The sequence below is a fragment of the Molothrus aeneus genome, chromosome 11 (assembly GCF_037042795.1).
Source record: "Molothrus aeneus isolate 106 chromosome 11, BPBGC_Maene_1.0, whole genome shotgun sequence".
In the NCBI taxonomy this organism is placed as follows: Eukaryota; Metazoa; Chordata; class Aves; order Passeriformes; family Icteridae; genus Molothrus; species Molothrus aeneus.
The window spans coordinates 20,440,010-20,462,324 of NC_089656.1; the positions used below are offsets into that span (position 1 = coordinate 20,440,010).

At 67.1% G+C, this 22,315-nt stretch overlaps 4 protein-coding genes across 7 annotated transcripts; 2 read left to right on the plus strand and 2 right to left on the minus strand.

The window, feature by feature from the left end:
* Positions 1 to 230: 230 nt before the first annotated feature.
* On the minus strand, positions 231 to 3,881 carry DBNDD1 (dysbindin domain containing 1). Of its 3 annotated transcripts, none has more exons than XM_066557418.1 (5): positions 3,542 to 3,881; positions 2,439 to 2,565; positions 1,374 to 1,520; positions 846 to 986; positions 231 to 758 (listed from the first exon to the last, which is right to left on the minus strand). In XM_066557418.1, the coding sequence occupies exons 2-5, from the start codon at positions 2,485 to 2,487 to the stop codon at positions 589 to 591; spliced, it is 507 nt and encodes a 168-aa protein (XP_066413515.1). In that variant the 5' UTR covers positions 2,488 to 2,565; positions 3,542 to 3,881; the 3' UTR covers positions 231 to 588. The 3 variants fall into 3 exon arrangements, with proteins under 3 accessions (XP_066413515.1, XP_066413514.1, XP_066413516.1); XM_066557417.1 differs by having other exon boundaries at positions 2,439 to 2,569; positions 3,542 to 3,879; XM_066557419.1 differs by lacking the exon at positions 2,439 to 2,565 and having other exon boundaries at positions 3,542 to 3,878.
* A 302-nt stretch (positions 3,882 to 4,183) lies between these two features.
* Positions 4,184 to 11,482, plus strand: GAS8 (growth arrest specific 8). The gene is made up of 11 exons (XM_066557343.1): positions 4,184 to 4,242; positions 4,693 to 4,773; positions 6,284 to 6,481; positions 6,667 to 6,873; positions 7,164 to 7,218; positions 7,617 to 7,822; positions 8,018 to 8,185; positions 8,481 to 8,567; positions 9,551 to 9,760; positions 10,809 to 10,874; positions 11,115 to 11,482. The coding sequence occupies exons 1-11, from the start codon at positions 4,240 to 4,242 to the stop codon at positions 11,262 to 11,264; spliced, it is 1,431 nt and encodes a 476-aa protein (XP_066413440.1). The 5' UTR covers positions 4,184 to 4,239; the 3' UTR covers positions 11,265 to 11,482.
* A 15-nt stretch (positions 11,483 to 11,497) lies between these two features.
* Positions 11,498 to 12,574, minus strand: LOC136561170 (5-hydroxyisourate hydrolase-like). Its single transcript, XM_066557344.1, has 4 exons — positions 12,472 to 12,574; positions 12,128 to 12,270; positions 11,777 to 11,912; positions 11,498 to 11,643 (listed from the first exon to the last, which is right to left on the minus strand). The coding sequence occupies exons 2-4, from the start codon at positions 12,259 to 12,261 to the stop codon at positions 11,554 to 11,556; spliced, it is 360 nt and encodes a 119-aa protein (XP_066413441.1). The 5' UTR covers positions 12,262 to 12,270; positions 12,472 to 12,574; the 3' UTR covers positions 11,498 to 11,553.
* A 3,065-nt stretch (positions 12,575 to 15,639) lies between these two features.
* Positions 15,640 to 21,455, plus strand: LOC136561063 (B-cadherin-like). 2 transcript variants are annotated; one of them, XM_066557175.1, is made up of 15 exons: positions 15,640 to 15,796; positions 17,473 to 17,669; positions 17,743 to 17,853; positions 17,947 to 18,102; positions 18,186 to 18,330; positions 18,442 to 18,617; positions 18,701 to 18,829; positions 18,911 to 19,096; positions 19,184 to 19,428; positions 19,511 to 19,653; positions 19,982 to 20,206; positions 20,296 to 20,514; positions 20,604 to 20,734; positions 20,814 to 20,957; positions 21,026 to 21,455. In XM_066557175.1, the coding sequence occupies exons 1-15, from the start codon at positions 15,655 to 15,657 to the stop codon at positions 21,236 to 21,238; spliced, it is 2,562 nt and encodes an 853-aa protein (XP_066413272.1). In that variant the 5' UTR covers positions 15,640 to 15,654; the 3' UTR covers positions 21,239 to 21,455. The 2 variants fall into 2 exon arrangements, with proteins under 2 accessions (XP_066413272.1, XP_066413274.1); XM_066557177.1 differs by having other exon boundaries at positions 15,655 to 15,796; positions 18,911 to 19,428.
* Positions 21,456 to 22,315: the final 860 nt, after the last annotated feature.

Consider the following 22,315-nt stretch of genomic DNA (forward strand, 5'->3'; position numbering starts at 1 on the left):
ATCCGGTCCCAGGCCGGTCCGCGGGCCGGCGCCGCCCGCGGGGTGGAATTGCGCTGCGCGGGATGTGCCGCGGTCACCGCCGGTCTCCCGCCCATCGAGAGTGGCCGCGGCCACGCTGCCCCGGTACCCGCTAGGGCCGGGCACCCCCTTTCCCGCTGCTCCCGAGGCGTTCCGTGCCCCCAGCTCCTCCCGCTCCCCCCCGCGGCGGCGCAGACGGGCAGAGGCCGGCGGTGGGTCGGTCGGTCGGTTTTACCGGATCACAGCACTGCTACATCAGAACCGGGCGGGCACCGGCACCGGCCGCGCTCCGTCGGGCCGCGCTGAGCCGTGCGACCCGTCCCGTGCTGCCCCATCCGCCGCTCCCGGTAACCAAGGCCGTGCCGTTCCCGGGGACCGGCGGGACCGGCCCGGTTTCCCCCCGGGCCACGGGCCACCGGCTGAGGGCAGCCCGGTACGTCCCCGCCGCGGGGCCGGGGCCGCCTCTGCCCTCCGGGCGGGCTAGCGGGAGTCCTGCGCCCGGGGACGGGCTCCATCGGTACCGACGGGACCAGCCCCGGCGTGTCCCGGTGTCCCCCGGCGGGTTTGTCCCTACGGCTCCCGCGGGCGCTCGGCGGGCAGGAAGGCGTCCGGGGGTCCCGGCGGTCCCGGCGGCAGCTCGGGGTCACTCAGGTGCTTCTTGTCCCGGCCCTGCTCCCGCGCGCGGGTCCAGGAGGGCGAGCGCAGGTACCCGGCCCGCGGCACCGGCGGCGGCTGCAGCCCTGCGGGACGCACGGGCGGGTGGGCGGTCAGCGGCGCCCCGGGACGGGCGGACACACCGGGACCGGCGGACCCGGAGCCCCGCTCACCGCCGGGCGTCTCTCCGGCCGCGTTCTCCTCGTCGGAGTCGGCGAAGACCTCGGCCAGCTCCTGGTCCGACATATCGGTCAGCTCGGTCAGGTCCAGCAGGTCGAAGTGCACCTCCAGCGAGGACACGCTGCTCAGGGGCTCTGCGGGCACCGGGCACAGCTGGGCACCCACCGGGAGGCGGGGGTCGCTGCTTGGGGACCAGGGAGCTGGGGGCGTGAGGGGTTTGGGGGGGACCATGACTGGCTGGGGGCTACCAGGGGACTCTAGGGGTGCCAGGGGACCCCAGGGACAAGAAGGAGACCCCAGGTGAGGACAGAAGACGGGACAGGCAGGACACCCCGAGGACTGGCAGGGGACTGTCGGGGACAGGCAGGAAACCCGGGAGCAGACCCGAGGTGCTGGGGACAGGCAGGTGACGCTATGGGCAGGCAGACATCCCAGGGACAAAGCAGGGGACCTCAGGCACGGGCAGGGATGGCAGGAGCTGGCAGGGACGGGCAGGGACCGCAGCTCAGGGCCTCACTCACGTCGGCGCTCGGTGACCTGCAGCAGGCCGGCGCTGGGGATGGGGATGCCCCCCTGCTCCTCCGCCGGGACTCGGGGGGTCTCCTGGGCCGGCCCGTGCGTGGGGGTCCCTGCGGGGCGCTCCGAGACCAGCGGCTCCTTGCCAAGCTCTGCCACATCAGCACCTTCTGCATCAGCGAGGGCAGCTCCTCCTGGGGCCCCCGGGGTGCCCGGCTCAGGGGCCGGGCACAGCAGGACCCCCGGGAGGAGCGGGGCACGGGCAGAGCTGCCCGAGCCCCTCGTGTCGGAGCTGGCAGCCCCCGCCCCGCGCCCCCCTCCCCGCGCAGCCCCTTTGTGTCGGCGAGACAAAGCGCGGCTGTGCCGGGGCCGGACAAGGGCGGATTGTGCTGGGACTGTCCCCGCGGGGAGCCGCAGGGACAGGGCGGCCGTGGCACAGCCCGTGGCACACGGTGGTGGTGCAGCCCGCGGTTGTGGCACACAGCGGGGGCACAGCCGTGTCTCGGGGTTGAGCGGGCACCGGGGGTGCCAGGAGGCCCTGTGTGCCCCGGGGGGGTACTGCACCCTGTCCCCCGAGGTCGGTGCCGGTGCCCTGGCAGCACCGAACCATGCCACCACTGAGTTACCGGGCGGCTCGGCTCAGGGATGGGCATCGCCTCCCTCCCACCGGGATGGTGACAGCGGGGCAGGGACAGAGAGCTCCAACCCACGGGGGAAGGGGAGTTCCTTCTGCTGGGGCGCGGAGCTGCAGGACATGGGCAGGACACCATGGGACACCATGGGACACCATGGGACAGCAGTGGCACAGCAGTGGCACAGCAGCCCTCTGCCCCGACACTGGCTCTGCCACATCCTGACCCCGCAGGGGACATCGGGCACCCCGCGCTGACGGTGCGGTCCCTGGTCCCGGGAAATGGGCTCCTCATCCCGCTCCAGAACAGGGCAGAGCGGATCCCCCCGCGGCGGACACGGCGCTGCCCGCTCCCGCCACCTGCCCAGCCCCGTGGGTGACACCGTGCCGTGTCACCGTGAGGAGCGCGGCCCCCTGCCCGCACTGCGCCCGCACCCACCGGGGCGCTGCTCCCGGCTGCAGAATTCCCCTCTGGCCTCCGCCTGCATGGTCCCGCCGTGCCACCGGCAGTGTCGCCGGCAGTGTCACCGGCAGTGTCACCGCCCGCTCCGGCCCGGGCTCACCGGCTGCCTGGCGGGAGCGGGGCCGGATCAGGGATCTCTCCCGCACGCCGTGTGCTGCTGACTCACGGCAACCGCAAAGCCGGGCGGCCACCGGTACCGGCACCCCCCGCACCGGGCACCCCGCGGCACCCGCAGCCCGCCCCGGTGGCACCGTCCCCCCACGGGCCCGGTGTCCCGCCGCTCCCCCGGTGCCACGGCCGGGGCTGCCCCACGCTGGCGGCTACGGCACGGTCCTGTGCGGGCCACACGCGGGAGGGACGGGCGGGCAGGGGAGCCCTGGCACCGCCTCTGTCGCCAGGTGCGGCCCCCCCAGAATTCCGGGCCCCCTCGGCTGCACCGGCACCGCCACCTCCCTGTCCCCAAACCCTCCGCACACCGGCACTGCCACAGCCGTGCGGGATGGCTGCGAGGTGTACCCCGCTGCTCCCCTGGGCATCCCAGAGCTCCTGCATGTCCTGTGAGCCCCCTACCGCCCCTGTGCACCCCCGGGCACCCCAGTGTCCCCCCACATTCCCGGGGCACCCCGCTGCAAGCCCAGATCCCCGGTGCGCTCCCCTGCTCCGTGTGACCACCCGGCCACCCCGCTGCCTCCCCTTGTCACCGCCCTGCACCCCACTCCCTGCGAGCACCCCCCTGCCCCCCAAGTCCCCGGGGCACTCCAGGGCTCTCTCGGGCCCATGAACACCCCCGCGTCCCCCCACGTTCTCCGGGTACCCCACTGCTCTGTCCCTCCGTCCCCGACTCTCCCGGCACGGGCCCCCCCATGTCGGGTTCCCGCCCCCCAATCCCCCTCCCCTGCAGCCGGGCACCCCCAGCTCGGCCCCGCGCCCCCCTGTGCCCCCCAGTGCAGCCCCCATGCAGCTCCTCCCGCTGCACCCCCGCCCTACATCTCCTTGTGCGCCCCGCGGGGCCCGGCCCGGTTCCACGGTGATGGGCGTGCCGGTCCGACCGAGCCTCCCCGCTCTGCCCCCGCCCTCACCTCCGGTGCCGGCCGCTGCCGGAACCGCCATGGGCCGGGCTCGGGGCTGATGCCGGTGCCGGTGCCGGTCCGGTGCTGAGCGGGCCCGGTGCCAGCCCGCAGCCCGCACGGTCCTGCCCGCCGCGGCGGGGGCGGGGACACCGGAGGCGGGGACACCGGGATGGGCGGAGCCGAAGGGCGGGAGCACCGGGGGACAAGAGAGGGCGCGGAGGGGACCGGGAGGAGCGGGGGGGCTCGGGGACCGGGAGTGCACCGGGAGCAGAGCCGGGGCTGTGCCGCAGTTGTGGGGACAGCCCCGGTCACAGCGGTGGGCGCGGGGGTGGGGGAGCCTGGCCCGGGCACAGTGGACCCCCCGGGTTTGTCCCCTCCGTCTTGCCCGAACTCCCCGGTTCCCCCGATCCGCTCGGTTACCCCGGTCCCCAGGTTCTCCCACACGGCCCCCCGGCGCCTCCTCCCCGCCCGGTGCCCGCGATGTTCCCCGGTTCTCCCCGGTGTCCCCTCCCGGTCCCCCCGCTCCCCTCCCGGTCCCCCCGCTCCCCCCGCGGCCCCGCCGCTCCCCCCGCTGGCCCCGCCTCCGTTGCCAGGGCGGAGCGTGGCGTTGCTAGGGGGCGTGTCTCACGCAGTGCTGCTCTCGCGAGATCTCGCCGTCCTCTCGCGGGACCTGCAATCCGTTGCTTGGAGACGCTGGTGCCGCCGCCATGGTGAGAGCGGGACTGGGCCGGGACCGGGAACAGCAGGGCCGGGACCGGGAACAGCAGAACCGGGGCCGGGAACAGCAGAACCGCGGCGGCTGCTGAAGGGTGTCTAGCAGCCTGGGTGTGCGGGCAGGGGAGGGCGGTGGAGCCCCGCGCCCCGATGTCTGCGAGCCCCGTCCTGTCCCGGTCCGCTCCCGGGGAGGGTTCGGAGCCCCCGGCGCCGTGCCCGGCACTGCGGGGACGCTGCTCGGGCGTTATGTCGGGTACAGGTGCCTCGGGGTTCACCGCGGAGCTGGGTCGGCAGTGGCAGCCCATGGGTCTGTTCCCGGCTCGGTGTGGCCGCTGTCCCGGTCCCTGCCGTGAGAGCGGGGGTGCTCCGGGACCGGCACCGGGGCCCCGAGCAGCGCGGTGTCCTCCTCACCCATTCACCTGCTGCGCTTGGCTCTCTGTCCTCAGGGACCCAAAAAGAAGGGGAAAGGGGGCACGGGCCCGGCGGTGGTGGATGGCCTGGACCCGGAGGACATGAGCAAGGAGCAGGTGAGCGGCACCGCCGGGGGAGCACGGGCAGGACGGGAGGGGACAGCTCGGGGACCCTGCCCGGCGCCTGGCCAGCCCCGGGGACAGCAGGTGCACAGGGTGACAGGGCCAGCAGCCGGGCTTGTGTCACTGGCGCCTGCCTGGGGCTGGGGAGGGCGGCTCCTGCTGCTCTGGGGAGGAGCGGCCGCCTCGTCCCTCCCTCTGCTCGCCAGCCCTGGGTTCTGGGCACTGCTGAGAATCTTGGGGCCTCTCGGGACAAGAAAGAGGGGCTGGAGCATGGCCAGGGGAGGGAATGGAGCTGGGGAAGGGTCTGGAGCACAGGGAGAGGCTGAGGGAGCTGGGGAAGGGTCTGGAGCACAGGGAGAGGCTGAGGGAGCTGGGCAGGGGCTCAGCCTGGAGCAAAGGAGGCTCAGGGGGGCCCTTGTGGCTCTGCACAGCTCCTGACAGGAGGGGACAGCGAGGGTGGTTGGGCTGTGCTCCAGGGAACAGGGACAGGAGGAGAGGGAACGGCCTCAGGCTGGGCCAGGGCAGGTTGAAGTTGGATATTGGGAAAATTCGTTCTTGGAAATGGTTGTCCAGCCCTGGCCCAGGCTGCCCTAGGCAGAGGTGTGGTCCCCATCCCTGGAGGGATTTAGGAGTCATGTGGATGTGGCACCTGGGACATGGGTTAGGGGTGGCATTGGCAGTGCTGGAGGAACAGTTGAACTTCATTTTAGAGGCTTTTCCAACCCAAACAATTCCATGAACCAGAAGTATCTAAGCACCTGAGTGTTGTGATGGGTAGAAGAATTATAAAAGAAAGGCCTCATAAAACCAGGCCTGCTCTGTTAAACTGATTGTTAGCCTGCCACTTCTTCTGAGTGCAGCTAGTACTTTGCAAGTTCCCATGCAAACACTAACTTGGAATGAATAGTGTGCTAACATAAAAACCTGTTCTTGGGTGAAAAATAAGAGGACCTGCGTAAACATTAGCTCTGTTCCATGAGTACCCACAAAAGAAAAATGCAAACAACCTGCACCTCAGCACCTACACACAAAGCACCTTCTGACCAATAAACAAAGTGGTAAAAAACTGCCAGCCAACAGATGTTAAACACGAGGTCTGTGAAAACTGTGTAAAATGAGTTATGTGAATAAAGACTGGGCTTTTCCTGCATGAAGGAAATGGAGTCTCCCTTGTTTTATTCCAATACCTGGGAATGCTGGTACTGGTGTCACTGTTATCGGTGTCACTGGTGTCGCTGTTACTGGTGTCACTGGTGTCACTGGACACTGTCAGCCAGAGCCCCATCCCAGGCAGTGAGGTTTTGTGACTCCTTTTCCAGAAGCTGCTGGGTTAGTCAGGGATCTCCACAGCCCCACACCTCTGACAGCCAGCACATCCTGCAGGTCTGGGACATGGGCTCTCCAAAGGCACCTGCCCAAGGCCTGCTTGCCCCTCACCTGTGCCTGCCCCTCACCTGTGCCAGGCCTGCCTGCCCCTCACCTTTCTGCTCTCTTGGCTGTGCAGCTGCTGCAGCACATGGTGCGCCTGCGGCAGGAGCTGGACCGCGAGCGGCAGGAGCGGAACTCCTTCCAGCTGGAGTGTAACCGGATCCAGGGCTACTGGGAGATCACCCGCCGGGAGCTGGAGGAGAGGAAGGCGGAGCTGCGCACCCGGGACCGAGAGATGGAGGAGGCGCAGGAGCGGCACCAGCTGGAGATCAAGGTGGGGCTGCAGGGCTCCATGTGAGCCTGGGCAGGGGATGCCATCCTTGGGCAGAGGATGCTCCTCCTCCTCCAAGGACCAGAGGAGGAGGAGCTGGGCAGGATGCTATCCAAGGATGTCTCACCAGCATCCCAGTTCCAGGTGTCTCCTGCTGAGCCCCTCACCTGTCCCTGGCCTGTCCTTAGGTGTACAAGCAGAAGGTGAAGCACCTTTTGCACGAGCAGCAGGAGAACCTGACGGAGCTGAAGGCAGAGGGAGTCCTGTCCCTGAGGAGGGCCCAGAAGGATCACTGGGAGCAGGAGGAGGAGATGTGGAAGGAGAAACGCTCCTTGAACACAAGGCTGAAGGAGCAGGAGTTGGCCAATGAGGCAGCCATCTCAAAACTCTGCCTGGTATGTCCTGTGAGGTGCCTCATCCCCAGCGTGGGAGCAGGAGTGGGATCTTGCCTCCCTGGCTCTCTGTGGGGTGGGTTGGGGTTTCTGGTGCAGGAATGGGGAGAAGGGGTTCCTGGGTGACCCCTCTCCCACAGTGGGGAGCTGTGAGAGCAGCTGGAGAAATGACAAGCCACTGTTTGCATCAACATGGGATCAGAATCCTTTCCCAAAGAGCAGGAGGGAATCCCTGGGGTTGGGCTGGCTTGGGATTTGGTTGTTTCTTCCAACACGGAGTTGCTTCCTCACAGAAACACGAGGAGGAGATGGCCCGGCTGCGCAGTGACTTCGAGCTGCAGACCAAAGGTGAGGGCACGAGGCAGATCCCAGAGGAGCACGACAGGGAGAGCTGCTTCTGCTTCCCAAGCAGCACCTTGAGCACATGGGGGCAGGTTCTCCCCAGTTCTGGCCATTTTCCCCTTCCCTCATCTGGCCATTTTTCCTTCCAGTTCTGGTCAGCTTCCACCTCAGTTCTGGCTGATCTCCCCCACCCAAGTTTCTGGCCAGTTTTCCCCATAAGTTCCAGCTGCTTTTCCTCCCCAGATCAGTCTAGTTTGCCCTCCAGTTCTGGCTGTTTTTCCCTCTCAGCTCCAGCTGGTCCCAACCCACATAGTTTTGGCTGTTTTTTCTCCCTTCCCCATTCTGGTCACTTTTCCTCCCCAGTTTCAGTCAGTTTTTCCCCAGCTCTGACAATTTTCCCCCAGAGATGGAGGCCAAGTACACGAGGAAGATGCAGGCACTGAGGGACGAGCTGGACCTGCGGAGGAAGACAGAGATCCATGAGCTGGAGGAGAGGAAAAACACCCAGATCAGCGAGCTGATAGGGAACCACGAGGGGGCTTTTGGTGCCATCAAGAACTACTACAACGACATCACCGCCAAAAACCTGACACTCATCAACCTCCTGAAGGTATTGCCCGTCCCTGTGCCACCCCTGCACCCAGGGACTGCTCCTGCCAGGGTGTCAGCTGGATATGGCTGTTCCAGGTGTCACTGTGGGTGCTGCTGGTGGCCTGTACATGAGTGGGGATGGTGTCCTGAGGGTCTGGGGCACTCTGAAGGGCTGGGCAGTCCCAGGAGCCAGCACTTATGTTCCCAAGAACAGGAGCAGGTGGAAGAACTGAAGAAGAAGGAGGCTGTGCTGGAAAAGGAGAAGGCAGATGTGGTGCGTGAGAATAAGGGGCTGACAGAGCCGCTGCACGAGGCCCAGGAGCTGGTGGCTGAGCTGCAGAAGAAGTTGGTTAACTATTACAGGGACAAGGAGGCCCTGATGGTGAGTGCCCAGCCCTGTCCTTCCATGGGCTCGTTCCTGGAGGGAAAACACTGCGCTCTGCCACTTGGTGTGCTGTGATTGCTAGGCAAAGCAAGTCTTGTTCTGCTTACTGTGAATTTGTGGGGTCTCAGATGGGAATCCAAAGAGAGACTGGGAGGGAGAGCAGCCCCACTGCAGGTTGATGTGGGTGCTGCCTGGTTTTCTCTCTGCTGCTCACTCTCCTCCCTTCCCAGAACACATCTCCAACACTTCCCAGACAATCCTGTGCTCTTTAACCCTCCTTTCCCATTCACAGAAGTCCAAAGCCCATCTGAAAATCGCTCAGAAGGAACTGAAGGACCTTCAGTGGGAACACGAGGTGCTGGAGCAGCGGTTCAGTCAGGTGAGACCTACAGGCAAGGCTGGGCATCCCATTCCCTCTCCAAACCTCCTGCAAACCCTCTGCAGAGGACAGGGCGTGGGGCTCAGCAGAGGCTGTGCTTAGCCCAGGGCTTTGCAAAGCTAATCCCGAGTCGGGTGATAACCGCTGCTCCCAGCAAAGCTGCTCCCAGCTCCAGCCTCTCCCACGGTCAGCAGACAGGCCTGGCCTTGTCCTTTGCTGAGCAGTCATGCACGCTCCAGCAGGGCCCCAGGCTGCCTGGGCTGCGTGGGGCAGAGCTGGATGGGGGCATTGCCACGGGCCCCTCCTTCTGCCAGGGCTCCAGGATCGCTCCCTCCCATTCTGGGGTGCTCAGGAACAGCCCTGCAGAGCCAGTGCTCCCCCCCACTAACCCAGATAAATCTTAAGAGTCAGGAGAGAGCTCATTTGCAATTCGTAGAAATCCCCAGGAATATGAACATTGATCCGAGGCCTCATTAACAATCCATCATTAAGACAGCGCCAGATTCAGAGCGTTCAGAAATAGGCTTTGGAGGAGAGACTGTGTCCTAATTAGGACACTTATTAACTAGCTGTGAGCCAGGGACTGCTGCCAGCTGTGGGGATGAGTTGAGAGACCCCCGTGTGCCGGGGGCCCTCGCTGGGGTCTGAATTAGCGCTGCAGGGAGCCCGTTGGGGCATTCCATGCCTGGAGGGGAGGAGGAGGAGGAGGAGGAGGGAGAAGCGCAGGTGCTGCACCATGGACAGAGGGAGAGAGGGAGGGAAGAGGGGAGGGGGGAGGCTGCGCTGCAGCACCTGCCTTCCCTGTGGGCTGCAGGTGCCATGGGGAACGGCTGGGCTGAGCTGCTGGACCAGTCTTCTGCCGTGTTTGTGCTCCACACCACTGTGCATGCCCCCGTGTCCCCCGGGGTCCTGAGGGTGCTGTGACGCTGTGCTGCCCCTGGGGTCCTGAGGGTGCTGTGACACTGTGCTGCCCACTGGAACAGGTCCAGGAAGAGCGGGATGACCTCTATCAGAACTTCACCAGAGCCATTAACGAGGTGCAGCAAAAAACGGGCTACAAGAACCTGCTCCTGGAGCGGAAGCTGCACGGACTCCTCACCCTCCTGGAGCAGAAGGAGGTGGAGCTCAGCGAGGTCCTTGCAGCCTCCAACCTCGACCCCAGCGCTCTCTCCTTGGTCTCGCACAAGCTGGAGGTACTGGGGCCCGGCGAGGGCTGGATCTGGGGGGCAGAGCCCACTGTGGGGTGCCTGCTGTCCCTGGAAAGCAGCAGTGCCCATCCTGCATGGCTGTAGGTGGCACGTCACTTGTCACTCATTGCCAGCACTCCCAGGGCCACGTGTGGTGCCGCAGGGCACTCGGCTCTGCCTCGAGAGCGGAGCGTGTGGGTGTTGGAGTTTGGCACTGATCTGTCCCTCAGCTGGGGCCTGTCTGGAGGAGCATGGCCGCAGGCTCCATGGCACTGCTGGCACCCTGTGCTGCCACACAGCCAGCTGACTGCCAGCGGGTCCAGTGGCACCCAGGGGCTCTGTGCAGGGGGGGCTGCACCTGGTGAGCCTCGCCTGGCCAAGGGGACGGTGCAGACAGGATCCTGGGGCTCTGCGGTGTCTGCCGTGCTAAAAATACCTCTGCAGAGAGCCTGGAGACCCACATTCCTGCAGCCTGCCGCAGCTGGAGCCGGGAGCAGCGCTTGTGCGGGTTGGGCACAGACACAGGGAACGAGGGCTCCACCACCTGGTGCCCTCCTGCTTGTCCCCAGCCAGATCGCCGCTGCAGGGGGAGTCGGGGAGGCTCTGGGACGCTCTGGGATGCATACCAGGCCTATGGCACAGGCAGCGGATGTGTCACCTCCCAGCATGTGGAAGGAAAACACATTCCTGGGATGGCATCACTGGCGTCGGGCTCTCCTGCAGCTGCTGGGGTCCCTGAATTCCTCCTGTCAGCTGCCTGGGGCAGCCTGGCTCCCTGTAATTCCCCGGTGCCGCGGCAGCAGGGTGGTGCTGCTGGAGCAGAGCAGGTGCTGCCAGCGCTCCCAGTGACAGGGATGGCTGTGGTGTTCATCGGGAGCTGCTGTCCCTGCCCGGGGCTGGCTGTCCCTGGCAGTGCCACTCAGAGGGGGCAGGGTGGTGGCCAGCTGCCCAGGCCGTGCTGCCTCGTGTGCTCTGCCACGCCACGGCCACCGGGGCACGGCCAGCACGTCCCCAGGGCTGGGCAGAGTAGCCTCATCCCAACCTCCCCTTGCAGGATGTGCTCAATTCCAAGAATGCCACCATCCAGGACCTGCAGATCCAGCTGGCCAGAGTCTGCAAGGTAAGGGCAGGGAGGAGTCCTGGAGAGGTGTAAGAGCCGTGTGGATGGGGCACTTGGGGACGTGGGTTAGTGCTGGCCTGGGCACTGCTGGGGGAGTTGGACTCGGTGATCTTAGAGGCATTTCCAACCCAAACGATTCTGTGATTCCATGGCTTTGGCTTGGGGGTTGGAAATCAGACTGGGGCTGCAGGGAGCTCTCCTCTGCTGACAGAGGGGCTGACAGGGACCCTTTCCTCGCAGGCACACAACGACATGCTGCAGACCTTCAAGGCAAAGCTGACAGCCTTTGGCATCCCCCTGGACAACCTGGGTTTCCAGCCACTCTCCTTCCCCATCCCGGGGCAGGAACTGGGGAAGGGCCCTGCTGGCCTTGTTTCAGTGCCCACCTGATGCTGGCAGCACTGAGGGTCCCACTGGCACACTGGTAGTGGGGCTGTGCCCTTTTCCTGCTGAGTGTCTTTAAACAGACCCCAGTGAGCATCTTCAGGAACCTCTCCTCCCAAGGGGGACCACAGCTGGAGGACTGCAGGCATCCCACCCACCCCACCATGCTGCCCCTGGGGCTGCTTCTGTTCCCACAAAAGTGGAAGGTGATTTTTTGAGACAAACGGTGCTGTTTGGAGTTTTTAATGGCCTTGGTGGCATCATTCATGCGTCCCCAGGGGAAGGCTGTGCCCCTCTAGCTGCCCCGGTAGGTTGTGTAGGAGTAGGGGCTGATCAGCAGCGGGATGTGGAGCTTCTGTGCCGGGTCAGTGATGATGAAAACGACCTGAGGGAGAGTGAGGAGATAGCAGTGGGAATCCCCCTCCCAGAGTGAGGCCCAGGGGAGTGCAGCCCCTTGAGCCTGGCCCCAGCCCTCAGACAAGCTGTGTCACCTGTCCCAGTCTCCCCACTCTCCGTACCTCCACGAAGGGGTAGAAGCTGGTGTGCCCCAGTCCCTGCCAGTACTCAGCTGTCTCAAAGTGCAGCTTGTAGGTGCCAGCCTTGGCCTGTCCCGGTGCCAGGAGGGGCTGGCAGCGCCCATCCTCATCTGTGTGCCTGAAACCAGACCAAGGCAGTCCTGCTGTACCCCAAAACACAGCCCTGCCCCACCCCAGAACCTGCCCTGGCCATACCCCCAAGCACCAGCCCTGCCACCAGCAAACAAACCCCAGGTGAAGGCTGGGCAGACACTTGTGACAGGAGCCTTTGGCCAAGCTCACAGAGCCCTGGCAGCAGTGTCCCTGCCCCACAGGTGCCACCAGCTCTCGTACCTGTGTGCCAGCTCCATCCACTGCAGCCCTGGCTCCTGCAGCTGGGCCAGGCGGACGCCAAGGCCGGCTGCCGGCAGCCCCGTGGCCGTGTTCAGCACGTGGGTGGTCAGGGTGCCCTTTCCCACCTCAGACATGCCATCAGCCTATGGCAGAGAGGAGAGCAGGGCTGGGACCTGTCCTGGCAGCACCATCTGCCTTCTTGTGCTGCAGCCAAGCCCCTGCACTTTACTCTTCCCCAGAGCTGGGATATGGAAACCCACGTCCTTCCCATGCCAGGGTGCTCAGCCTCAGGCACTGTGTGGGTGCCAGCTGGTTCCCACCAGGATGCAGGGCTCTGTGCTCACCTGCCTGTCCTGGTGGGCCTCAGCACAGCACAGCAGCCAGTCTGGACCCGACGAGGAAGCAGCCCTGTCCCAGCAGCCCCATCCCTGCCCACGGTGTCACGTGCGGGCGGACATTGACCCTGCCCAGCTCTCTGGAGCTGCCCGGTGCCAAGGTCAGCACTGCTGAGGGCAGCCAGGCCCCTCCTTCTCCTGGAGCTCCCAGGATGGGGTGGGAGCACGGTCTGGGGCTGCGTCCCAGCAGCCGGCAGGACCGGGCAGCCTCCCTGGAGCCGGACCAGCTCCCACTGCCAGCCCAGCACCGGCTGACGTGGGGGTGCTGCAGAGGCACCCTGGCGAGCTTACCTGGCTCTCCTGTGTCCCACTCATGGGCCAGGGACCTGCGGCCGGTGCCCCCACACAAAACGCCATCCCTGGCCTCCCTTCCTGGCGCCACGGCCTCTACCCGTGGAGCTGGCGTGGCTGGATGCCGCTATCCTGGCACGGGGCTCCCGCAGAACCGGGTGCTCCTCCCCGGCTGGGCTGAGCCGGCACGGGCGGCTTCCCAGGAGCCCCGCTGGCACCCACGCTCCGGCAGCGCCGTGGCCCTGGGGCGAGTGGCCCAGAGCCTGGTGGGAGGCTGGGGCACCGGGCCGGGAGGAGCCACAGCCCGGCTGCCGTCCCAGTCTCGCCTCCCACCATGGAAAGCACCTGGAGCGCATCGCTGCTGCCGCAGTCGGGCACGTGGGGCTGTCGGGAGCCAGCACCGGCCTCTGCACAGCCTGGCCCTGCCCTCTGCACCGGCCTCACCGCAGCCTGGCCCTGCCCTCTGCACCGGCCTCAGCACAGCCTGGCCCTGCCCTCTGCACCGCCGGGGCACCGGGGCTGGCTCAGCCTCTCACCTGCACCCTGACGCGGGCGGTGGCGGTGGCTCGCAGCCCGTGTCCCCCCAGGTCAGCAGCCTGGATTTCTAGGGTGTATTCAGGGACCACCTGTGGCAAGAGGCTGTGTCACCCACAAGTGTGGGGTGAGGTCGGTGGGGGCTGAGTCCGGGGCTCACCTCTGCCACCAGCCCCGGCACGGCCAGGGAGACCAGCCCAGAACTGCTGTTGATGGTGAACATCCCAGGCTGGGGCTTCTCCGGCACCTGGCTCAGGATGGAATAGCTCACAATGCCATTGCTGGAGTTCACTGCATCGTCTGCGTCGGTGGCCAGCACCCTCAGCACCGGTGTGCCTGGAGCAGGTGGTTATGGCTGACCTGTCACACATCCCTCCAGTGCTGCCTGCCAGGGGGTGGCCGTGGTCCCACCTGGCTCAGCTCCCTCCAGCACAGAACCGTGGAAAACTGCCTGGGTGAAGATGGGCCGGTTGTCGTTCTGGTCAGTGACGGTGATGATGATCTCCATGGGGTCTTCCACGGGCTGCCCGTTGGCCGACACGGCGTGGGAGTAGAGCTGCAAGGGCACAGTCAGTGTGCGTGCAGTGCCCAGGACCGTCCCTGTCCCGCCACAGATGCCCCCTCACTCACCACGTATTTGTTCTTCTCCTCCCGGTCCAGGGGTTTGGTCACCTCCAGCCACCCCGTCTCCCTCTCGATGATGAACACACCCACGGGGATGGTGTCCGCTCCCTGCCCCGTGATGCTGTAGAAAACCTTGGTCTCCTTGTCCTTGTTGGATTTGATCTGGCAGCGAGGCAGGAAGAGGAGGGTGAGCCATGTCCCAGTGCCCCAGGGATCCCTCGGGGCCCTGCCCGGTCCCCACGGGCACACCCACCTGCACCAGCTTCTTGGGGAAAGGCCCCCGCTCGTTCTCAGGGCAGTTGATGGGGGGGATGACCCAGTCCCTCTTCTGCCGCCGGAGGCCGTGTCCGTGCTCCGGGAATATCAGCACGTCCTGTGGGACGGACAGAGGCGCTGCAGGGCTCAGTGACACGGCTCTGCCCCGAACCCGCCGGGCCATGGCCATGCAGCACCCCCGGCCCCACTGCGAGGGTCCCAGCAGGAGGAGGAGGAGGAGGAGGGTGAAGCTGCAGGGTGCCATGGCTGCAGCTGCACTGGCTGCTCCCCCCAGGTGCCTGCTGGGAGCCCTCCCTGTTGCGTCAGTGACCTTGGCCGGGAGAGCTGAACCGGCTCTGCAGAGCTGCCAGCCCCGGGGGGGTCTGGGGGCGCCCTGCGGGGGGACCCAGCACACGAGATGCTGCTCCAGCCGGGGGCACGATGGAGTCCAGGAGCCCCCGGGGCTGTCCCTCGGTGGGAACCCCCAGTGCAGTGGGGCTGGGGGCACACACGGGCCCCCCCCCCCCCCGGGAGTTCCAGCGCACCCATGGGCGGCAGACGGGGAGGAGGCACCCGGGGGTGGCACGGGGGAACGGGGAGGGGGCAGTTCCTGCTGGGGCGGTGGTGGGAGGTGCCATGGGAACACCGGGAGGGACGGATGGCGGCACCACGAGGGTGCCTGGAGATACCGGGATGCCCGGGCGTGTCCACCGGGCTGCGCTGAGGGGCACCGGGGGGCGGCACTGAGAGAGCAGGGGTGCCCGGCGGGGAGCGGGCGGTGCCCGAGCATTGCCGGGGCCTGCCGGGGAGTGCCAGGGGGTTCCGAGGCGATGCCGATGGGTACAGAGCGGGGAGGTGCCCGGAGGGTAACGGGGTCACCAGGGAGGTATCGCGGATTGCCGAGAGTTGCCAGGGCGTTCCAAGAGGCTGCAGGCGGTGCCCCAGGGCTCCCGGGAGGTATCGCGGATTGGCAGGAGGATTTCAGAGGGGGCCGGGTGTGCCCGGAGGGTATGGAAGGTTCCAGTACCGGCCGGTGCCCGAGGGGTACCGGGCTGTGCCTGGATCTTGGCGGGTGGGTGCCCGGGAGGTAACATGGGGTGCTGGGATTGCCGTGGGGCTCCAGGGGAATACCGGGGGTGCCCGGTGTGTTGTATCGGAGGCTGCCGGAGGTTTCCAGAGGAGCACCGCGGTGTAACGGGGATTGCCGGGGGTGTTGTAGGGGGTGAATCCCCGGTAGGAGGGTCCCGGGGGTAATGGAGGGGTCCAGGGCATTGCGGGGGGATGCCTGGGGCGTGCTGGGGCCGCTCTCCGGGGCGGGGCGGTACCTGCGCGGCCGCCGCCTCACCTGGGGCGTTGCGGGGCGGGACGGGGCGGGACGCGGCGGGCGGCGACCGGAGCGGCGGCGGCGGCGGCAGCAACGGACGGGCCATGCGGGGGCCGCGCTCCGGGCTCTGCCCGCTCTCCATCTTCATCCTCCTCCTCCTCTCCCCGCTCCTGCCGGCGGCCGCCCTGTCCCCGGCCCCGCCGCGCGTCCTCCCGGGGCTGCGCCGCGGGCCGCTCCCCGCCCCAGGTAACTCGCACCGTCGGGGCGGGCGGCACCGGGACCCCCGGAACACCTCGGGGACGGCCTGGGGCCGCCATCGGGACGGGAATCGGGGCTCCGAGCACTGCGGGGGCGGCAGGGCCTCCCTCACTGCCGGGATCAGGATCGCTTTGCCTCCGGTGGTGGGGCCGCTGTTTTTCGGGAGGACTTCGCGGTGCTGTGGGGCTGGCGGGGTCCCCGGGTGAGGGGGTCGGCCATGGGGCTGGCTGTGCCCCGCGGGGCTGGCGGTGCCCGTCTGCTCTCCCTGGGCTGGTGGCGGCTGATGCCAGCGCCTTTGGCCCAGCCGTGCGGCGCCCGCTGCGAGCAGGGCTGGGTCCCCGCAGGGTGGGCGGCCGGCGCCGGGCTGGCAATGGGGCCGGGAGCCCCAGGGCCCCCCTTCTCCGGCCGTGGGGTGCGGGCTGTGGCCGGCCCGAGGCTGGGCAGGGTCTTGCTGCTGCCAGCTCCTGGCCCGCTGCCGGCGCTCGGCCCGGGCCCGGTGCCCTCCTCGCTCGGCGGCTCCCGGGGGATTGGGGCTGCCCGGGAACGCGGCCGGAGCCAGCGCTCGTCTAATGGCCGCGGGAGCACTAAAAGCTCTCCTTGGCGGTAAGTGCCAGGGAGCGGCCCCGACCTCTGTCTGCTGTGGACACCACATCCCGTTTCACATCCCTTTCCCATCAGCTACGCCTGCCACGACTGGAGGTGGGCGCTGCCAGGCCCCTGCTGTGGGCACAGGCGGGGGTCTGCCCACGCCGCTGCGACCCCCTCGGTGGGCAGCTCACGGCCCCCGCAGTGACCGTGCGGCTCCGCCTCGGCACCCAGCGGGCTCGGTGCCCTGTGGGCCCTCCCTCCACGGAGGGACCCCCGAGGACAGGGTGGGGTACCCCCTGTGCCGCCCGCCCTTCGGAGGGAACAGCAACGCGCGCCACGGCTGGGGAGCGGGGCTGGGGGCTCCCCATGCCGGGAGTTGGGGGCTTCCCCGGGCTCCTCGTGTCCCGCTTGCCGGGTGACTGATGCCCCTCCGGCCCCATTAAAGTCCCTTATCGCGGCCATCGCGACTGGGAGGGGCCCCGGTGCTGCCCTCGGGGCACGGTTGCTGCTCCCCACATGGCCCCACACCGCCGCCCTCGGGCTCGGTCCCTCCGGTGTGGAGCAGCCGTGGGGCACCGCTCTCCCTGCCCCATTCCACGCCTTCCGCAGCCCCCCCGGCCCCGCCCGGGGCCGCTCGGCCGCCCGGAGCTGGCTCAGCTCCGCTAATCCCCTAATCCTTGCCCCGGGGGGTGCGGAGCCGGGGCCGTGTCCAGCACGAGGGATGCAGCGTGGGAGGCGGGGGAGGGAGATTCAGTGCCCGATGATCCGGCCACGGGGGGTTGGGAGCCCCGAGGGGGTGACACACCGGGAGGGGGCTGGGGCAGGGCTCTGCCCGCCCAGGAATTTCCCATCATCTGTGAAACAAAGCCGAAACTTCCACCGAAACTTCCACTGCGCTCCCGTACGGCGCTCGGTGTTCCCTGCCCCGCTCCCGGTGTCCTCTCCCTCTCTTCTACCGCCCCCTGCCTCACTCCGCCTCGGGTCTCCGGGGGATTGCAGGGTCCTGGAGCTGTGGTTGCGGCTCGGGGGTGTCGGGGAGAGGTCCCCCCCATCCCCCTGACCCCTCACCCTCGCAGGGAGCTCCGGAGGCTGCGCGGGGCCGTACAGCACGGAGGAGCCCGATGTCGGGGTGCGGGAGGACGGGGGCCCCGTGCGGCTGCCGGGGGTGGGCAGGGCGCTCGCCGTCCCCCCCCGGGATGCTGGTTCTCCCCGGTGTGCCGCTGGCCAGCCAGAGCCTGCCCCAGCTCCCGCAGAGAGCAGGCGCTCCCCCCAGGTAACGCTGCGCCGCGTATCCCCCACCCCTGCTCCCCTCGCCGGCTGTGCCCTCACTCAGCTCCGCCCCACAGGAGCTGCCCAGGGCTCGAGCTGCTCTCAGGAGGCAGAAGAGGGACTGGGTGATCCCCCCCATCAAGGTTCCTGAGAATGAGAGGGGCCCCTTCCCCAAAAAGCTGGTTCAGGTATGACACTGGTCGGTCTGGGCAGGGGCTTTGGGCATGGAGGTGGGTGCTGGGGGATGCTGAGCCCATCCCTTGGTCTGCATCTCCTCCCAGATCAAATCCAACCGCGACAGAGACACCAAGATCTTCTACAGCATCACAGGGCAGGGAGCAGATGCCCCCCCCGAGGGCATCTTCACCATTGAGAAGGAGTCGGGCTGGATGAAAGTGACGCAGCCGCTGGACCGCGAGCACATCGACAAGTACCACGTAGGTACTTGTCCCCTGCCTGGGGACACCAGGGGGATGTTGGGGTGCTCTGTCAGGCCCCCCACTCACACCCCACCCCGCAGCTCTTCTCCCACGCCGTGTCTGAGAACGGGAAGCCAGTGGAGGAGCCGATGGAGATCATCGTGACGGTGACAGACCAGAATGACAACAAGCCCCAGTTCACGCAGGAGGTGTTCAGGGGCTCTGTGCCAGAGGGAGCTCTGCCAGGTAGGACCCTGTGCTTTGGGGAAGCTCTGCATCCCACCAGCCATGTTCCTGGAGCACAGCCCCGGCACTGTGCCCCCAGCATCCCCCTCACCTGCACTTCCACACCCCCAGGCACCTCCATCATGCAGGTGACAGCCACGGATGCGGACGATGCAGTGGAGACCTACAATGGTGTCATCGCCTACTCCATCCTCAGCCAGGAGCCACGGGAGCCCCATCCCCAAATGTTCACTGTCAACCGGGCCACCGGCACCCTCAGCGTCATTGCCAGCGGCCTCGACCGGGAGGTGGGCTCTGCAGCACCGGGGGGCAGGGGCCCAGCCCAGGCAGGGGCTGACACGGCGTCTGTCTGTCTGTCTGTCCACCACAGCACGTGCGGGAGTACACACTGACCGTGCAGGCAGCTGACCTGGATGGGGAGGGACTGACCACCACAGCGCTGGCCGTCATTGAGATCGCTGATGTCAATGACAACGCCCCCGAGTTCGACCCCAAAACGGTAACGTGGGCCCCCCTGCTGGGTGTTAACCCCCCCCGGTGCCCGCCGGGCCGTGGTGCTGACGGTGCCCCTGACCCGCAGTACGAGGCGGCCGTGCCAGAGAACGTGGCCGGGCGGGAGGTGGCCAGGCTGGCTGTCACCGACCTGGACGAGCCCGGCACGCCGGCCTGGCGAGCCGTCTACTCCATCCTGCGCGGCAACGATGGGGGAGCCTTCGCCATCAGCACCGACCCTGCCACCAACGAGGGCATCCTGCGCACCGCCCAGGTCTGGGTCACCCCCTGTCACCCCAGTGCTGCCCAGGTGGAGTCCTGCCCGTCCCACTCTCACTGCCCATGTCTCCCCCTCTCCCAGGGTCTGGACTATGAGGCCAAGCAGCAGTTCGTGCTCCACGTGGCAGTGGCCAATGAGGTCCCCTTTGTCGTGAAGCTGCCCATGGCCACTGCTACGGTGACAGTCACTGTGGAGGATGTCAATGAGGCCCCGGTGTTTGTGCCACCGGTGCAGCTGGCCACAGTGTCAGAGGATATGCCCCCGGGGCAGACCCTCACAGCCTGCACGGCCCAGGACCCTGACAAGGCGCAGGGCCAGAGGATCAAGTGAGCAGGGACAGGGTTGGAGTGGAAGTTTGGGGGGTCTCCGCTGCCCCTCGCCACAGCACCAGCTCCCCTGTGCCCCCAGGTACCTGGTGGGGCATGACCCAGCGGGCTGGCTGGCTGTGCACCCCGAGAATGGCCTGGTGACCGCGCGGGACCAGCTGGACCGCGAGTCCCCCTTTGTCAAGAACAGCACCTACATGGCTGTGCTGCTGGCTGTGGATGATGGTGAGGGACATGAAAGGGCCCTTGTTCCCCCTCCCGCGTGAGGGGCACGTGCTGCCATCACCAGGAAACACATCAGCTCCAGCATGGAGCAGGGCTGCGGCTGCCCGGCCCCACCCCTGCCCGGGGCACCCCAGCCCCCTGAGGATCCTGGGTTTGGGACTGCCCCCTCCCGCATCACTCCTCGCTGTTCCCACCCTTGCCCAGACAGTCTTTGTCCCGGGGAAAGTCTTGGTTTTGAGCCCCCCCGTCCCCATGCCTGTTCAGTCACCCATGTCCCCATGAGGGTCCTGGGTTTGAGGTTCCCCCCCTCTAGAATTTTTCCCCCCAGGCTCACCGCCGGGCACGGGCACGGGCACGCTGCTCCTCACCCTGCTGGATGTGAACGACAACGGCCCCGAGGCCGAGCCACGGGACATCACTGTCTGCCAGCGCAGCCCCCAGCCCCAGCTCCTCACCGTCACCGACCGGGACCTGCCCCCCAACACCGGCCCCTTCCGCGCCGAGCTCACCCACGGCTCAGGGGACAGCTGGGCTGTGGAGGTGGGGGACGCAGGTATTGCAGGGGGCTGAACGTCATGTGGGGGCTCCTCGGCAGAGGCAGCATTCCTGGTGCATCGTCCGTGAGCCCCCCATCCCATGTAGGTGACACGGTGACGCTGCAGCTGGTGGCACCGTTGGAGCCCGACACCTACAGCGTGTACCTGCGGCTGCTGGACCAGCCGGGCAGAGCCCAAGTGACCATTGTCACCGCACGGGTCTGCGCCTGTGAGGGGCAGGCACAGGGCTGTCCCCAGAGGTCCCAGCCTGTCACCACCCTGCCCTTCGTCCTCGCCACCCTGGGCGCGCTGCTGGCCCTGCTGCGTGAGTGGGGCTCCTGGGGCTGTGGGGACAGCCCAGCTCTGGGCACAGTGGGGCACACGTGTCCCTGCTGATGGCACTCTTCCCCCCAGTCATCCTGCTGCTGCTGCTGCTCTTTGTGAGGAGGAGGAAGGTGACGAAGGAGCCGCTGCTGCTGCCCGAAGATGACACAAGGGACAACATCTTCTACTACGGGGAGGAGGGTGGCGGCGAGGAGGACCAGGTGGGTGTGGGGGTCAGGAGCCTGGTGACAGCCTGGGCTCTCTGACTCTGCTCCTCTCCATGTGTATGTGTGTCCCCAGAACTACGACCTGCGGCAGCTGCACCGGGGGCTGGACGCCCGGCCCGAGGTGATCCGCAATGACGTGGCCCCCACCCTCCTGCCAGCCCCGCAGTACCGGCCCCGCCCCGCCAACCCCGACGAGATCGGCAACTTCATCGACGAGGTGAGTGCTGGAGAGCCCGGGGGGTGACAGCTCCGGGGACGCGGGTGCTGACCCCTGTGCTCCCCCAGAACCTGAAGGCGGCCGACACGGACCCCACGGCCCCCCCCTACGACTCGCTGCTGGTGTTCGACTACGAGGGCAGCGGCTCGGAGGCCACCTCGCTCAGCTCCCTCAACTCCTCCGCCTCCGACGGCGACCAGGACTACGACTACCTCAACGACTGGGGCGGCCGCTTCCGCAAGCTGGCCGAGCTCTACGGCGGCGGCGAGGAGGACGATTAGGGACCCCCAGCCCGCTGCTGCCCCTGCCTTATTGCTGCTTTTGTGCCTTGGGGGTTCCCCCTGCTGTGCCCCCCACCCCAGCGCAGCCCCCTCACCTCCTCGCCTGCGTTTTTGTGGTTATTATCTATTTTTTAAGGTATGAAATGATGGCGTGTGATACTGCGGACAAGGGGATGGGAGCTGGGTCAGTTTTAATAAAGGATTTGGTTTTTTTAGATGTTCCAGGCTCTGTGTCACTTTGTGCCCTGGAGATTGGTGCTGGCCCCAGCCCCGTCCCCCCTTGCCCACTGCAGTGTGGAACCTGTGGCACAGCTGCAGTGTCACCCATGCATGGGCAGTGCCCATGTCCCCCAAAGGGTGCTGATGGACATGGGCAGGGCACTGACCACAAGTTTGTCCTTCATGGGAGTGACACTGGTGGCATTGGGCATTCATGGTGCTAAATCTCCCCTGGCCCAGGCAGCGAGAGCCCTGCTGCCACCCCAACCCCCTGAGATGACCATGGGTGCTGGCATGGGTGGGCAGAGCAGCCTCTCGCCCTGGCAGGACCCCGAGCTCTGGGGGTCTCCCATTGGCTCCAGGATCAGCTCCTGACACATGGGATGGGGACAGCTGATGTTACTGGGAGTCCCCTTCCCTAGGGTCACCCCCAGTGCTGTGCTTTGGGACAGAGGGGTACAGGGGACTGCAGCATCCTGAAGGCCCTTCCTGCCCGAGGGGTCCCTGGGTACGATGTTTGTCCCCTGCTGCAGAGCTGGGATCTGGGGCCATGGCATGGGGGCACCCTGGGGTGTGCCTGGCTCCTGTCACCCCCCAACACCCCCTGCTCGCACTGCCCTGGGTGGGAGAGGCACGGAAAGCTCGAGGGCTGTGTGGCTGGGACGGGGAGTGTCAGAGGCACGGCGAGCCGGGGTACCCGGGACGGCAGAGCACCGGGGGTGTTGGGGTACCGGGGGCTGGTGGGGTACTGGGGGTACCGGGGACCGTGGGAGAAGTTCCGCACCGGTACCGAGGGGGGTACCGGGATACCGGGCGTCGGAGGTACCGGGAATACCGGCGTTCCGAGTGCGGGCGGGG

Excerpts from the sequence above, each read along its gene's own strand:
- DBNDD1 (XM_066557418.1), bottom strand. The coding sequence starts at position 2,487 with ATGCAGGCGGAGGCCAGAGGGGAATTCTGCAGCCGGGAGCAGCGCCCC. Across the intron at positions 1,521-2,438 it reads CAGCCGGGAGCAGCGCCCCG|AGCTTGGCAAGGAGCCGCTG; the intron begins GTGGGTGCGGGC and ends CTGATGTGGCAG. Across the intron at positions 759-845 it reads GGCCGGAGAGACGCCCGGCG|GGCTGCAGCCGCCGCCGGTG; the intron begins GTGAGCGGGGCT and ends TGCGTCCCGCAG.
- GAS8 (XM_066557343.1), top strand. Across the intron at positions 6,874-7,163 it reads CCATCTCAAAACTCTGCCTG|AAACACGAGGAGGAGATGGC; the intron begins GTATGTCCTGTG and ends GCTTCCTCACAG. Across the intron at positions 7,823-8,017 it reads CACTCATCAACCTCCTGAAG|GAGCAGGTGGAAGAACTGAA; the intron begins GTATTGCCCGTC and ends TCCCAAGAACAG.
- LOC136561170 (XM_066557344.1), bottom strand. The coding sequence starts at position 12,261 with ATGTCTGAGGTGGGAAAGGGCACCCTGACCACCCACGTGCTGAACACG. Across the intron at positions 11,913-12,127 it reads TGGATGGAGCTGGCACACAG|GCACACAGATGAGGATGGGC; the intron begins GTACGAGAGCTG and ends GTCTGGTTTCAG. Across the intron at positions 11,644-11,776 it reads GCTTCTACCCCTTCGTGGAG|GTCGTTTTCATCATCACTGA; the intron begins GTACGGAGAGTG and ends ACTCTCCCTCAG.
- LOC136561063 (XM_066557177.1), top strand. The coding sequence starts at position 15,655 with ATGCGGGGGCCGCGCTCCGGGCTCTGCCCGCTCTCCATCTTCATCCTC. Across the intron at positions 19,429-19,510 it reads GCGCAGGGCCAGAGGATCAA|GTACCTGGTGGGGCATGACC; the intron begins GTGAGCAGGGAC and ends CTGTGCCCCCAG. Across the intron at positions 20,207-20,295 it reads TGTGGAGGTGGGGGACGCAG|GTGACACGGTGACGCTGCAG; the intron begins GTATTGCAGGGG and ends CATCCCATGTAG.